Raw genomic sequence first — 15,034 nt, forward strand, 5'->3', positions numbered from 1 at the left:
CCAAACCAGGGTTGAATTTCTGGTTTCTCATCCACTTGTCTAGTTACACTTGAATTGGGTTAGGGAGGAACTCTGCTTCACATAGATGGAGAACCTGTCCAGAGAGGGGGTAGTATCTGGAATAAGTATGTCTATCCAGAAGATCCTATTTATATCACAGTCAAGGTTTAAGTCTTTAGAATGAGTAATTCTTGTGCTGTTTCTTTTGTGGATATGCAGGAAGTCAAGCAGAGTGTGTTCTGAAGATGTCTTGTATGCCAGGCATAGTTTTCCCCCTCAACAGTATGTAGGAGACTGAATACAGGGATAGGGCTTTCAGGCAGTCTGCACAGGGCCTGTTATTTACATCGTGTGTTATGTACATCACTGAAACAATCTGTCCTTCACCGATATAAAGACATGGGACCTTAGCAACCTCCAGTGGCATAGATGAGTAAATCCTTATCTGAACAGGCAACCCGAGTGTGAATAGCGGCATCTGATGGAGATGTCCCTGGAGGATGGTAGTGAGCAACTACAGCTAGTTCTCCAAATTTCAGGGGAGGGGAGGTAAGGCGATTTTGGCTCTGTACTTTGGTGATGCCTAGCAAGATCCATAGGTGCTGCACCCATGGAACATGAGCCAGCAAGCAGGCACCACCATGTGCATATGCATGTAGTCAAATGAGGGCAGGGAAGCAGCAGTAAGAGAGCATGAAGAGTCACAATGAGGTAGGGGGTACTCTGCTGTGGACCATGAACCTACAAACAGGCACCACCATGTGCATGTGTGTGTAGCCAAGTGAGGATGCAGAAGCAGTAGTAACAGAGCCCAGAGAGTCACCAGTAGGGGGGGGGGAGGTACTCTGCTGGTGAAGTGGGCCACTACAAGGGATCTGCAAGCCAATCTGCTCCCTACCACCTAACTCTCACTGCTGGAAAATGAATGAGTCGATTGGGCTATGTGAGCAGGTATGAATGAGTTGTAAGGCTCTTGCCTAGCCCAGAGATACCTGCCTCTCATATCACAGAATGAGTAGTGTGATTAGGTGTAGAAAGAGGAGCCATCAAGCTGGTTCTTGTGAATAAGAACAATAGCGACAAACTTTAAAAATAAAAAAGTATTACACTGGCCCTCCAGTTGTGTCTGCAATCACCAAGTCATAGATCAGTTTCTGCACAGGGGCTGCATTTCTTGGCCGGTACAAGATCACGATGCATATATGAATCACAACTGGGAGCAATTCAGCCTTGTAACTCTTCACCATTAAACACAAAAGATTAAAGCTTTCATCAGTTCCTTGCTCAGCTGCAGGCTAGCTTGATCAGTAAAAGACACAAGGTAAAAACAATAACTATTAACAAAATGGTTGCAACGCCTAGGTCAAACGTTGTTGGAAGTTTGCTTTTTATTACCCTGTTAATTGTTCTCTAGCAAGAGGCCATCTCTGCTGCTCATTTTCAGACGTGTGATAAAGTATGGTGCTTCCCCATAGCAACTGCTCTTGGGAGTGAGACGTGATGTTTAACTGCAAACTCCACTCCATAGGATTCACCCCAGTTGTCTCCCACGAGGTGCTTAACTGTTTAAATCTAAGCAATGAGAGCATCAGTAAAGATCCTTCTGCACCCATCTTCAGACACTCATCCTCACCCACATTCCTATGTTGGAGGTTGAGTGCTTATTCAACAGTGTTCCCTACAAATGATCACTCTAACTGGCATTTCACAAACAATGAATAAGGTAGCTACCCTAAGCATTATTTGCCACAACAGTCAACCAGTGTTTTCAAAGGAATCAAAGTTCTCTGCATCATGAGAAGGGCTTTGCACTTCCACTTCCTGTGTTGTGTATACTAAATCCATGGTTGTACGGCAGTAAATAAAGGAGAAGCATCTTGCAGTGTGAAAGACCGTGGGTGCGTGATCTGCAGTCTCACAGTTTCACATGTCCCAAAGGAAATGTGGTTTGGGATATGTAACACTGAGGAAATGGACTGGCAGAGAAAGGAGACAGGCAAAGGGACATTAAACACTCACAGGCAATCTTATTGAATATGTGGTGGATACTTGAGGTTGAGTGACTGTATGAGATGGTGCTTCTGCAGTTAGTTTTAAAGTAAAAAAAAATACTGTACTCAGTCAACAACATCCTTCAAAGTACAGAACATGTGTTCACTACATCTGACTCCAATACTGCAGGAGCTCTGCCACAAAGGCCAACTCCCAAACATTTTACTCAGAATTTTGTCTTTGTACAATGGTGTAAGAAAATTTATCTTGAAGAACCTTGCTGTATATTGACTTCAACTAGTTAGATATGTGTCTGCCTGTATTGGAAATTAGCTTTAACATCTCCTCCCCCAGAAAAAGTAGTCCTTGCATTCTAGGGACCACTTACTAAGATGGCCGGTGTCCTTTCTCTTGACCTATAGATTACACTATATATGCCAGTTATTTAGTCTTCTTGGTTGACATGTTTCTGCATACAGGAAATGAAAGAAAACCTGTTCTAAATTTGTAACTCTCTGTTAATTGCTTTGTGTTGGCTATAAGCTGATTAGTGTCTGTTATAATTTAACCTGATCATACTAAAAAGCAAATTAATGAAGACAAAAAAACTATGCTATAATAACTTTCAGAATAATAGTAAACACAGCCCTAAATGAATTCTGGGCAGCCATTAAAGAAATCTTGTATCCTGGGCATAAATTCAACCCAGACCCCCGCTCCAAATAATGCATTCTTGAAATAGCAATATAATTCAACTCTTATTTCATAGATAGTATAGCAGCTCTAACCAAGGATCCCCAGTATCTAATCCTAACCCTGCCCAGCAGCCACGTGCCACCAATTCCACATTTCATCTTCAAACCTGTGTCCACATCTTATATTAAACCACTCTTAAACAATCTTGAATCATGTCTTGCTTCAGCTGATGATCTTCAAAGCAAGTACCTAAAAATAGCAGCTGATAGCATTGCCTACCCTGTCTCAGTACTAAATCAATCCAAGAATTACATGTTCCTGCTCTTTGGAAAGGTCACACGTTATCCCTCTGCACAAAGGAGGAAATTCAGCATACATTACTAACTTAGACTTACAGCAGTCTTATCCCCCTTCTCCAAAATACTTGAAAAATGTATTCAAAAACAATTGCTAAACCATCTCCTGCAGGAAGAACTCCTATCCCCCACACAACATGGCTTCCATCCCTCCTATAGTACTAACACTGCACTTAAACAAGTATCAGTCCGCACAAGAAGGTTGTGATACACTCAAGGGTTTTACACTCATCAGGGACTTATAGATGGTCAGAAGTGTTTTCCATTACTGCTAGCTGATGTTACATGCTAGGAATAGACTTCACCATGGACAGAGCTCACAATGGCCCTGGGCACACAATGCATCTTTGATGACACAAGTCAGTGGATGTATGTCTACCACTTGGTACTTACTGCCCACTTTTGGGACTTCTGACATCTGTCCATTAGGTCTTGCATGGCTTCTCCTCATCCACCAGTTCTACCAAATCCAACTTAGCCTTTGTTGGACTAACTCACGTTCAGGGCCAGTGATATGACTAAGACACCTGAGTCAGCATCATAGCACATTCAAGGAGCATTTTCCTTAATAATTCCAGGCCCCGGGCCATTCAGCAATATCCTGTTGGTGAGCTGTGCAGTGGATGTCAAGGTGTTTAATATCAGCAAGACTGCTCTGTCTAACCTTATGTAACGGAGACACATACACAGGCACACAAACATGAATGTACTTGCTGTCTCCCTCATGTCCATCAGCGAGATCAAAAATAACAGCAGTTTCTGAGCAAGGTCTTCCTCTTCCAGGATTGTCTGCACCATCGGTCATGCAAACTTGTAATGAAAGTTAGGTCATCTGGGCCATCATCAGGGTTTTAACTGCCTATGGCATTGTAAGTAGCATTGTGAGTAAGTTATTGGTAAGAGTGAGCACATGCTAATTTTTACTTGCTCCTAATGTTGCTGTTGTGTATTTATGGTGTCAACTTGGGATCCAGAAATCATGACAATGTTTAGCTTCAGTGCATGTCTGATTTCTTTATCAAATTCCTTGTTGTAGTATGGGTTGTGCAGTACTAGGGGTATATCTGCTGCTCTGCAGGAAGAGGATGAGGAAGATAGAATGCATTGCAAAGGTGGAGTGCAGGTCATAGAGAACCAGATAGTATCACCTGATTCAGGTCTGTCATTGTCTCTCCTATTTTTCTCCATATATTGGCATAGTTTTTGGCCAAATACTGTTGAATCTGGTTTTATTTCTACATTTCACTGCCTGGTGGATGCAGGGTTATATTTGTATGCATGTATGACTCTAGGGATGGGGTGAGGGAAATATGTATAAGTATTTCCAACTGAATTGTGATATACAATGAGGTATTTCAATATGTCAAGTTGTTTTGCTTTACTATAGTAGAAACATAAAATCAGTTGTCCATAGCCTTAAAATGTGGGGTGAAATTCATAGAATTGGTAATTCATGTATAAGGCTAGTAGTTCAGAAAATGGACAGAAAAGCCAGAACAAGATGTATTAAAAAGATTACAGCAGGATGGAGTCAACATATGCTGCCGTTCAGCACTTCCTGCATATAACATCCATTCCCCAACACATAGTTAACACAACTAACTTCCAAATTCAAACTGCTCCTCAAGTAGCATCTAACCAGTAAGCAGTTCTGCTCCTGGACTACCCAAGATGATCTTTTCCTTGCTCTGTATAGCACCACACTCACCTAGCTTCTAGGTTTTTTACTTTTACCATCAGTATAACCCAAGCCTGGCGTCTCTCTTTACTACCTTCCTATATACATATTAACATAAAAACTCAATGGCTATTAATTAAGCAGTACACATCTGATTTGTGACTTTATTCATGAAAATTAAATTACTATGTTGTATCTACATAAGTCTATTCTTACTTCAGCTTATATGTAAATTTTTTGCCTGTGCCTTATATATTTCTCTCTATTTTGATATTGTATAACAAACATTAGCATTAGAGAGCTTATATTAGTGACTTATGTGTTACCTTTCTACATGAGATTTAAAAATTTTTTTTTGTATTGGAGCTTTTCTCCCCGGGCCTCTGCTGAAAACGGGCTTCTGGCTCAGTCGAACACTCCCAGTAAACAAATGTAAAATAAATAAACTAAAATAAATAAAACACGTGGTATTTAAGCAAATGTGCAGGAACTCATGAGTGATACTGTTAACCGAATCATAATTCACAATATTGGCAAATTTGCAGGACCCCATGAATGTTGCTATTAACCCAATAATAATTCACAATATTGACAAGTGTGCAGTTACACATGAATGACAATGCTCCCAGGCTGAGGCTGAAAAAGATCCATAGAGATCAGTGCTTTACCCTGGAAAACAAATAAAAGTAAAATAATATAAAATAAAATAAAATAAATATTCATGTAATGTACCTCCACTATTGCTGCTGCACACGTGCGCCACAATTTCTACAATGGACACATGTGCGTTGTTTTTTCCCACAAGAAAGGACACTTAGACCTTGAAGCATAGTTGCATAGTGGTGCTTTTGGAGAATGAGTGATAGAGATGAGTGAGTGAGATGATACAGATTGTGCTTAGAATGTATGAACTATGGGTACCTACGGTGGCATACCGTATTAAACCCCTAGACGCTGCACTTTTGTTGTCATATGATCTCCTCCTTTGTAGACATCTTGAGAAGAAATTTACCCCACCATGACCATGTAGAATGTACAGCCTGCTTCATCGATGTCTCCTTAATCCTGATAAATGTTTCAGAAGTTCCCAGAGTGTGGTTCAAATGCAGTATAGAAACAGCCAGCTGTGCAGCCTTTAACCTTCAGCTTCCCTCTTTAGTAGTCATCCCACTGTTACAAAGAAAAAGAAAATGTCACTGACTGTATTTATGTGTTTGGGGAATGTGATGTATGAAACATTTAATTGTTTAATTGCAAAATGCCTTTTTTCCAAATTACAGAAGTGTAGTCTGTGCTGGATGCAGAGGCTGCCATGATTTTTGCTTTTCAAATCCACACCTTCATGGTGCATTGACAGTATTCTGTGTAATTTAAGAGTGTACAATGTACAGGGCATCATCATCACACACTGCACAGTCTACCAAGGCTGGCAAAATTGCCTACCAAATCCCATGCATGTCAGTAACACATTTCAGATGGGAGCTGTATTTTTGTATATCTGCAGATTGCATGTGCATATCTCCCTGCTGGTACAGGATAATACGTAACTTAACTTGTTCCTTTGTGGTAGTAAATGCAACATCAACTTGCCTTTGTTACTTTACTGTATAAACAGACCAGAGTCACATGCTCCCCAAACTCCACTTATGGTGTCACATAGATGGACATTACAGGCTAGGAACTGAGGCTTTATAAAGTCTCATGAGATTTTATGTAGCTGTTGGAATATATCAGGCTACAATGATTAACTGTGACCTTTTCCTGAAGCTTTTTTTTCATTCTTGAATTGAGACCCAGGGAAGATAGACTGCCCAGCGTAGTCAGACGTAATCCATCAGTATGAGAAAAAAAGTGACAAGACAAAACAGAAACAAAATTGTCCTTTCATGCAGAATAAAATGTTCATGTATCTTATGGCACAAAAGTGTGGTTTCAGAAAGCATCTGTGTAAATAACATCTGGGCTGCTGAATGATACACATTTCAAACATCCTTTTAAAAGCCCTGCAGTTGTTTGCATGCTTGTAATTCATTAAAGCTGTCAATATCTGAAATGCAACATGGAACTGCCTAAATGGAATAAATGGAATATTGCCAACATTGTACTATGTTTGTGTGAAATGGATTAGCACTGCTGCTGACTATCTAACCTTTTCCTCTTTTGCCTTTCTAGCCCACAAGCCCAAAATTTGGCAAAGCAGACTCTTATGAAAAACTGGAAAAGCTAGGGGAAGGTTCATATGCCACAGTGTACAAAGGGAAAAGCAAGTAAGTTTTCCTTCCAATTTCATCATTATTTATCTCAGTAAGGCACAAAAAGGGATGCGAAACATTCTGAAATATTTTGATATAAAGCTTAGACTGGATAGAACACTAGCAAAAAAGGGGAAAAAGTACAGATATATACAAGTTACTGAATGAAATGCATATTGATATGAATATCTGGCATACCAGCATTTTTCAGAAATTGCTGAATATAGGAGCTAGGGGAATTTTGCATTTTCTCTGATATTGTGAGAGTTGTGGTCAGTCATCAAGAAAGTACTGCAACCAGGGCAAAAATATAATCCCAATCCATGTCCAAATAGTACACCCATGGACACTGCTACACAACTTAATACCTACTTTGGAGACTGCATGGCTTTTATTACAAAACAGTTTAGTCATAGTATTACAGATCACAAAAAACAAACAACTATTATTTCCTCATTTACAGTTCGACCAGTATCTACAGCCTATATAAAAAAATCTCTTAAGCAAACTAAAAATCTGCTCTGCCTCTGCAGATAATCTACCCAGTGAATTCCTTAAAATAACAGCAAGTAGCTTATATTCTCACGTCTATACTCATAAATAGATCCATATAGGAAAACTATGTCTCCAAAATCTGACAAAATCACATATCATTCCCTTCCATAAAGGCCGTACGTCTACATACATCACTTATTTCAGACCAATAACTGTCTTATTTCCCTTTTCTAAAATCTTAGAAAAACGCATCCACAAACTACTCCTATAATACCTCAACCAATAAAAACTTCTAACTTAAACCCGCCATGGTTTTTGACCCTCCAATAGCACAAATACAGCTCTTATAGCTTTTCACAGATGTAGTGAACAAAGCCAGAGATAGTGGTTAACTTATCTGTGCCATATTCCCTGACCTATCAAACGCCTTTGATATACTCAGCCATACTAAACTACCAGACCAAATGTCAGCCTTAGGTTTAACAGCAAACACCCTAAACTGGTTCAAGATTTATCTCACTGATAGATGCCAATTGCCAATCAGTAAAATGGCAATCAGTGCTTTCATCATTTCTCCCTGTCAGGACTGACGTCCCACAAAGATCAGGCGTTGGTCCTCTCCCCTTTAATATCCTTACACATTCTCTTCACACTTGCACACAACTTGCTTCGCTCATACAGGATGCTGATGATTCAACATTTATATGTACTTCCAACAACCATACACACCTCAACCAAGTTATACAAGAATCCCTCACTGCCACTGAAAAATGATTACAAAACTCCCATCTCCTGCTTAACTCAAAGCAAACTGTCTGAAATCTGTCATGAAAAAAAAAACAACTTTAAAATATATTCCCTCAATAATACCACTACAGAAGTGGTAAACAATGCAAAACTATTAGGCATGGCCATAGACAACATGCTCTAGAAAGTTCCTTACCTCCACACCCAGATACACTCTTGCAAATAGTTTTCTGCCTTCTCTTCTTTATGGAGCCCCCATCTTCACTAAACTTCAAATCTTACTTTCTCAAAAATTTGAACAATGTTACACTAAAACAGACAGATTTGCATCAAATTCTCACTGGCATATCCACCATTGCACTGCATTGAAAACACTTAGCTGGCTAAAACTACCCAACTATGTAAAATATAATCACCACACATAAAATAATTCATTACCCAGCCACCTGCCCAGCCTTAAATTCTGTACTACAAAAACACTCCCTTAAAAGTCCCCTTTGATAACCAAGTTGAACTCGCTGTTCATAAACCAAGTAAATAAGCAGGGTAGTCTCTGCATTCTCACTCCATAGCTAAAATATGGAACACTATGCCTGCATCTATAAAGACAGACACACCCCTCAAATCCTTCGCACACTGTCTTGAAAACTATCTAAAAACAGATGGTTCTCCTCATGTTCTGTACCATGTTAATCAAATAGCTCCTTAATTTGTAACTGTAGCAGCATTACCCTCCACCTTGCTATTATATTTTATACAATCAACAATTTATTGCCTTTTGTTACCTATACCTTACACTACTGTTATCACTATACAGTCCTCTAACTTTTCTTTCTCCCTTTTGCTTCTTCCCTATCCATACCCCACACTTTAGTAATACACACATATGTTTTTATCTTCTACTCTTCCTCTCCTGTAACTTCCCTCCTCTACTATAAGATATGTATACTAAGTACATTATAATAAGCAAAAATGTATTAACTATCAAACAGGATCATACTGATCTGAATCATTTAATTGTAAAGACCACTTATCTCATGTATGTAGTCTGCTTAGTAATCTCTAATGTCTGTAATGTGCAAGTATGTTTCATCTAAAATATGTAAAAATGATGTGCTATCCATTATTGTGTATTCTTTCTTGTATGTGAAAACATGCATTGTTGCTCTGTAATAAGCTCATGTAAGCTAATGTAATATGCAAATTGTCTCTGGAGCTTTTATTCCAGGACCTCCGCTGAAAATGGGCACCCACCCTGTCGCACTTTCCCAGTAAATAAATGTCAAATAAAATAAATAAACAGACAGAATTTCTGAGCTGGTTTATTTATGTGAGTGGAACTGTTTTAGTTTTTTTATTTTGATTAATCTATTTTTGCTGTTTGACCATTTAGGTTTTTTTTTTTGTTGTTGTTGTTTTTGAACAGTTTTGTGCAATAAAATGGACTTTGGAAATTTTTTCTTTCTTGTTAAAACATACTTTTTCTAAGTCATGGTGACATCTTTAAACAAACGCATGCTTTTTGCTAGGAGCTGAATGCAGAGACATAGGCATTCTTTGGCCATAACTGTTACTACTGTAAGAGCATGTGTTTAGCAGAAACCAGGTATTCCATTAATGTATGTGTACTCCTATCAGATCTGCGAAGCTTGCATCAGTAAGACACTCTGAATCCGGTGCTGCTGTCTTTGTAGTTAATTTAACGTGAGTCAGTAAGTATCGTAACAGAAGTACGACAATGGTAATGAAATATCGACTGTACCAGCAACAGACACCTTCAGTAGGGTAACAGAGTCCTTGTTCAAATTCATTTTTATTGTAATGTTTAAACCTACGCACTGCACAAGTGAATTAAAACAACATAGTACATAACATTGAACCCATTACATAACAGTAAAATGCATTGTTATACAGACAAATTGTGAGCCTTGAGAACTTGTAAACCTTGGAAGCAAATGTGTATAAAAAGCATGACTTGACATACACTAATTGAGAAGGTCATTATAATATTATCAATGTTATTATTAATAATGTAATATTATCATATTATATTATCAATATAATCAACAAATGAGGCCATGAAGGAATGGCCAGACTGGCTCCTTCATCCTGGGAGGGGATCCAGCCCATTGCTATGCCAATACTTACTGGAATGGGAGAGGCACATTTCATGCAGTCTGTAGATGATGAATATTTACTTGCTCTCTCAAGTTATGTCCATATGGTATCCTGCCCTGAGTGTGTAAAAAAACATTTACAGTGACCAACAGATAGTCATCTATGGGTAGTAAAGGCTCTGAATGAGAATAACTCACATTATTGCAGATACTAACAAAAGATATGCCAGTTGTTAAACAGAGCTCATAACATGTACTGATGGATTATTTTTCCCCAAGACACTGCATGTTAGGTAGCTGGAGTTAGCACATGAAAATCTCATTAGTGTATACTGAAAATCAAGGCATTACTCAGAGAAAAGATAGGCTTTCCTTATAGAGGTACTGTGATTTGTGCCTGGGTAATACTTCATCACACATCTTCCTGTTAATATCTCAGAGCAGCCTAAGTGGTCATCTTGTGAAATCAGTATGGATGTTTATGGTCCACTGTCTAGATGCAGGCGAACATCATTTGGTCTCAGTACTTGCCTGCAGCAGATTGCCGGTTGAACGGTCGTTGGAGTGCACTGCTGTCACAGCTGTTATACCACTGAAATATGACGTATATTCAATTTTTGAAGTGCCAGGCATCATGATGACTAATGAAGGCTAGTCTTTTTGTAGCCATCAGTTAAATGTCTTGGTTTCAGGCACAGGAAGGTAATACCTGCATTACCATTGCAGCTGTAGAGATGCTTCTAGACACAACCAGGAACTGCTCAGACTAAAGGGAGTCCTTGGAATCAACAGCTGTGGATATTTTAAGAGATTATAGTGTTACTCCACACTCTGTGACAGGTTCATGTCCCGCTAGTTGTAACAAATAAGTTCAATTGAGAACTTTCCAGAATTCACAAACAGGGACAATTGTTTAGCTGATCTTAAGGCAGCTGAAACAATGCATCAAGCAAACTTTGATGGTTAATAACCCCAGCCCCAAGGCATAGATGGAGAAATCTCTGGCTGTGACCTAAAATGACCTGTGTTCAATTAGCAGCATGGGTGTTAGAGGGACTGGGCAGGAATGAATGGCAGTAAGTGAAAAACATTGGGTAACCCATCCTGGAGAGAGGAAAGCAGTCTGGCTGCCTGCAATACCAGCCTGAAGAGCCTGGTTTGCTCTGCACTGGATATGGTTGTGCTGCTTGATACAGAGCCGTTGAAAGAATGAAAGCATGCATGCATCTTCTAAAGGCATCCATAGTGGAGCTTGCAAGGTTACCGGGGAGTTAAGACATGCTTCCTGGCTATATATGATGCTGTACCAGCATCCTTGAACTTCTTACTGGCCCTGGACATGGGTCAGGTAAACAATGGGAAGGCTAAGGCAAGCTAGTGGTATTGAAAAAGGTAAGGTATAACAATCATGTCTTATTATATTACCAGGCCAGTATCAGATTGTGGAAATAAAAGGTTTTATGATTATTGTGAAATAAGAGAAATATTTCTTGATGGGACGCTAATAATTTTTAAAAATCTTTTTGACCTGGCAAATGGTGCAGAGTAATGTCAATATTCAGAAAGAGTGACGAGGAAATGTTATTATTTGAGCGAATACATGTGCTATAAGGTTAATGGAATTGTTCATGCCTTTGTTATAAATGGTCGTGACAAAGAACCCCAGGGATTAAACTAAAATGAACTTAGAATACAAATTGAAAAAAAAAAAAAAAATATATATATATATATATATATATATATATATATATATATATAATATATGTATATGTATGGGTTCACTTCAAGTTGTCTGTCACTTTATCTAATCATAAGAGATGTAAATCATAGTTGATCTAATAAGCGTTTGTTGTCCATTTTACCATTTATGACTAATATTATGTTATGTGTATGGCATTTTCATCACTGTTACTTATTTGCGTATATATTTAGAAGTAATACTGCAGTTTGCTTTATCACAGTGTGTTGGACTATGTCAGCTGGTACACTTCTACGGTTTTTATTTTCATTTCTTACACTTTATTACAACTGCAGAGTTCTTATTTTAAGTTAGTATTATGTGGGGGGCTTTGGGGTTGTAGAGGGTTTCTCTAATGCAAAAAAAAAATAAATAAAGCCTTTTCTTTTTTTTTTTTTTTTTTTACTTATGTTTGGCTACAAGTATGTTTAGATCAGTTATGTTAGATAATTTTAGTATAGCTGTTCTGTGCATTAGATCAAATGACATAAACTCACATGGGAGCCTTAAGTTACAATGACTTTCTGTATGGCCAACAGCTGTTTAGTTGACAGCAGTTTGGACAACAATAAAGCTAGTCAACATTTGCTTGAGATTCTTACATTACTGAGGTTGCTTTTCATTGCATGCACCAAGGTTATATCTGGACTATGTGCAGTTCATTGGCAACCGTTTTTTCATTTTTTGTGTCAATGTTAGTAACGTCAACATTTGAGTGTTCAGATATAGATTCATAAGGTCATAGGTAAGTACTAGGCTAGCTCCTTGTGGCTCATTTTAAGCCCAGCTAATTTCCATTTTTCTGCTTGAAAGAGCCTATCCCATTTTGTTATAGATTAGCCTTATCCATCCCATGGTCGATAATTATATATTAGCCCTAATGTGAATAACTGGGATCGCACCATAGATAATTTGAGAGGATCCCTGCATGGGATAAAGCATTTAAGAGCTGTAGCTATATATTAGTAGTTTCTCTGGTTTGATCCTTGGCTGGGGTGCCATCTGTGAGGAGTCTGCATGTCCTCCCTGTGGTCGCGTGGATTTCCTCCAAGTGCTCCACTTTCCTCCCACATACCAATGGCATGCTGTAGGTGGATTGGACACTATAAATTGGCCCTAGGCATGAGTGTGTGCGTGTGTGTGTGCCTTCTGTGGAAGGTTGGGCGCTGGGCTGGCAACCCGACACCGTAAAACTCCACTGACAATCATGAATGGACAGGTGATCCGCTGTGGCAACCCCTAACTGGGAAAAGCCAAAAGAAGAAGAGGCTGAATATTAGTAGTACGGGAACAGTCCTATGGTAAATTTTGTTTCCCATCCATTAAAAAAAAAATGGCTTGAAAATGAACAGTGATGAACTTTATTTTATATGGATGGAGAGTCTGCTCCGCAGCAGTGGAATCCTCTGCAAGATATAGCTGTCCCTCCAAAACTGTTCTGCTGATATTGCAGAAGAGGTTTAGATTCCTAGACTGAGTATTTCTGATGCCATTTGACGTGCTGATGTGCAATAAATTTAGTCTATGGGATACCAAGTATAGTGATGGGGCTTTGAGTCGGCCCATGTAGGGCATGTTGTTTAGGTCTTGTATCCTTTTAGTAAGGTATCTGTGTGGGCATTCCAGCAGTTATATGTGTCTGGACCGATACATGCCAAAGGGGGCATTATATTCAATGACTGGCCTAATGAGGTATGAGTAAAGGGGGACAATGACATCCTTAGATCTAGACACAATCCATTTGTTTATAAGCTGTAGAATATAGAAGGACTTTTTTAGAACAATTGATACCTGTTAGTCAAAAGGTAGGTCACCGTCTGCATAACTTCCCAAATCCTGAACAAATGGGTCAACCGTTAGTGGTGTATTGTCAATGTGCTAGTTCCCTGGGGTAGATGACTTCCCAAAGGAAAAAATAATGCATTTTTTGGTATTTAGTTTCAGACCATGATTTTTACAACAGTTATGTATTTGAGAAAGCCATCTTGCAGGATGGCTAAGTCATCTAAGGATGCAATGACAACTCCTAGCTTACAGTCATCTACAAACTTAGTCAGTTAGAGCCCTATGATATTGGCTTTTACTTCAGAAAAGTAGATGCCAAACATGAAGGGGTCCCAGCACAGAACCCTGGGTGATTGCACTGGTGATTGTTCTCTTTGTGGAGGTAACTTCCCTAGTTTGATTATCTGCATCCTGTCTGTGAGCCAGTTGGTAATCCAGTGGGTGATATAGAGTTTATTTAGCTTTTCTACTGTACCTGAGAATTGTGTCAAAAGCTTTGGCCAGGTAGAGGTATGTGATGTTTAACATTTTGCTTTCATCCATTGCTTTGGAGACATTTTCAAAAAATCCACCAGATTGATTAAGCATTACCTGACCCAGATGAATCTAAACTGAGAATAAGTCTAGTATTTGGAAGTTTACTATGTCCTTGTTGATTAATTCTGTGATGAGTCTTTCCATGGCTTTACATATGAGGCTGGTCAGACTTATGGGTCTGTAATTGCCTGGGTCTGTGGAAGGTCCTCACTTTTGCAGGGGAATGACTGGCTGTTCTGCATTCACTTGGTACAAAACCCTGCATGGAAGCTGAGATTGAACAGTGATGTTAGGGGTGTGACTGAATCATGCTTCATGTAATTTAAGATGCATCCAGGGATATTGGCAGGACTCATCAATGCCGTATTTTTAGCTTTTGATATCACTTGTAGAATTTGGTCTTGTGTGATAGCGGAAGTGAGCCAGTTTCAGATGCATCTTGAGGGATAGGCATAGAGGAGAGAGGGTGAAGTTAGAGTTAAATTTATTGGCTAGTAGGTTAGCTATATCTTCAGCCCCAGTGTGGGTAATACTGCTCACAGTCAGCCCAGGGCATTGCTGCATTGTAGCTTTGAGATTATAATCATAACTAAAAAATGCCTTATGATTGCTTGGCTTGGGTAGCAGTTTTTGCATCAAGC

General features: G+C 39.1%; 1 protein-coding gene across 5 annotated transcripts in view; it reads left to right on the forward strand.

Annotated features, from left to right (window-relative positions):
- The window catches only part of CDK14 (cyclin dependent kinase 14), a 3,129,234-nt gene that overhangs the window by 797,695 nt on the left and 2,316,505 nt on the right, over nucleotides 1-15,034 (forward strand). For all 5 annotated transcript variants that reach the window (XM_044067657.1, XM_044067661.1, XM_044067659.1 and 2 more), the window contains one exon: nucleotides 6,895-6,989. In XM_044067657.1, the coding sequence (XP_043923592.1) occupies nucleotides 6,895-6,989 (95 nt within the window). The remainder of the gene's footprint in view (nucleotides 1-6,894; nucleotides 6,990-15,034) is intronic.

Source organism: Protopterus annectens, chromosome 3.part1 (assembly GCF_019279795.1).
Source record: "Protopterus annectens isolate FY-2018-M chromosome 3.part1, PAN1.0, whole genome shotgun sequence".
Taxonomy (NCBI): Eukaryota; Metazoa; Chordata; order Ceratodontiformes; family Protopteridae; genus Protopterus; species Protopterus annectens.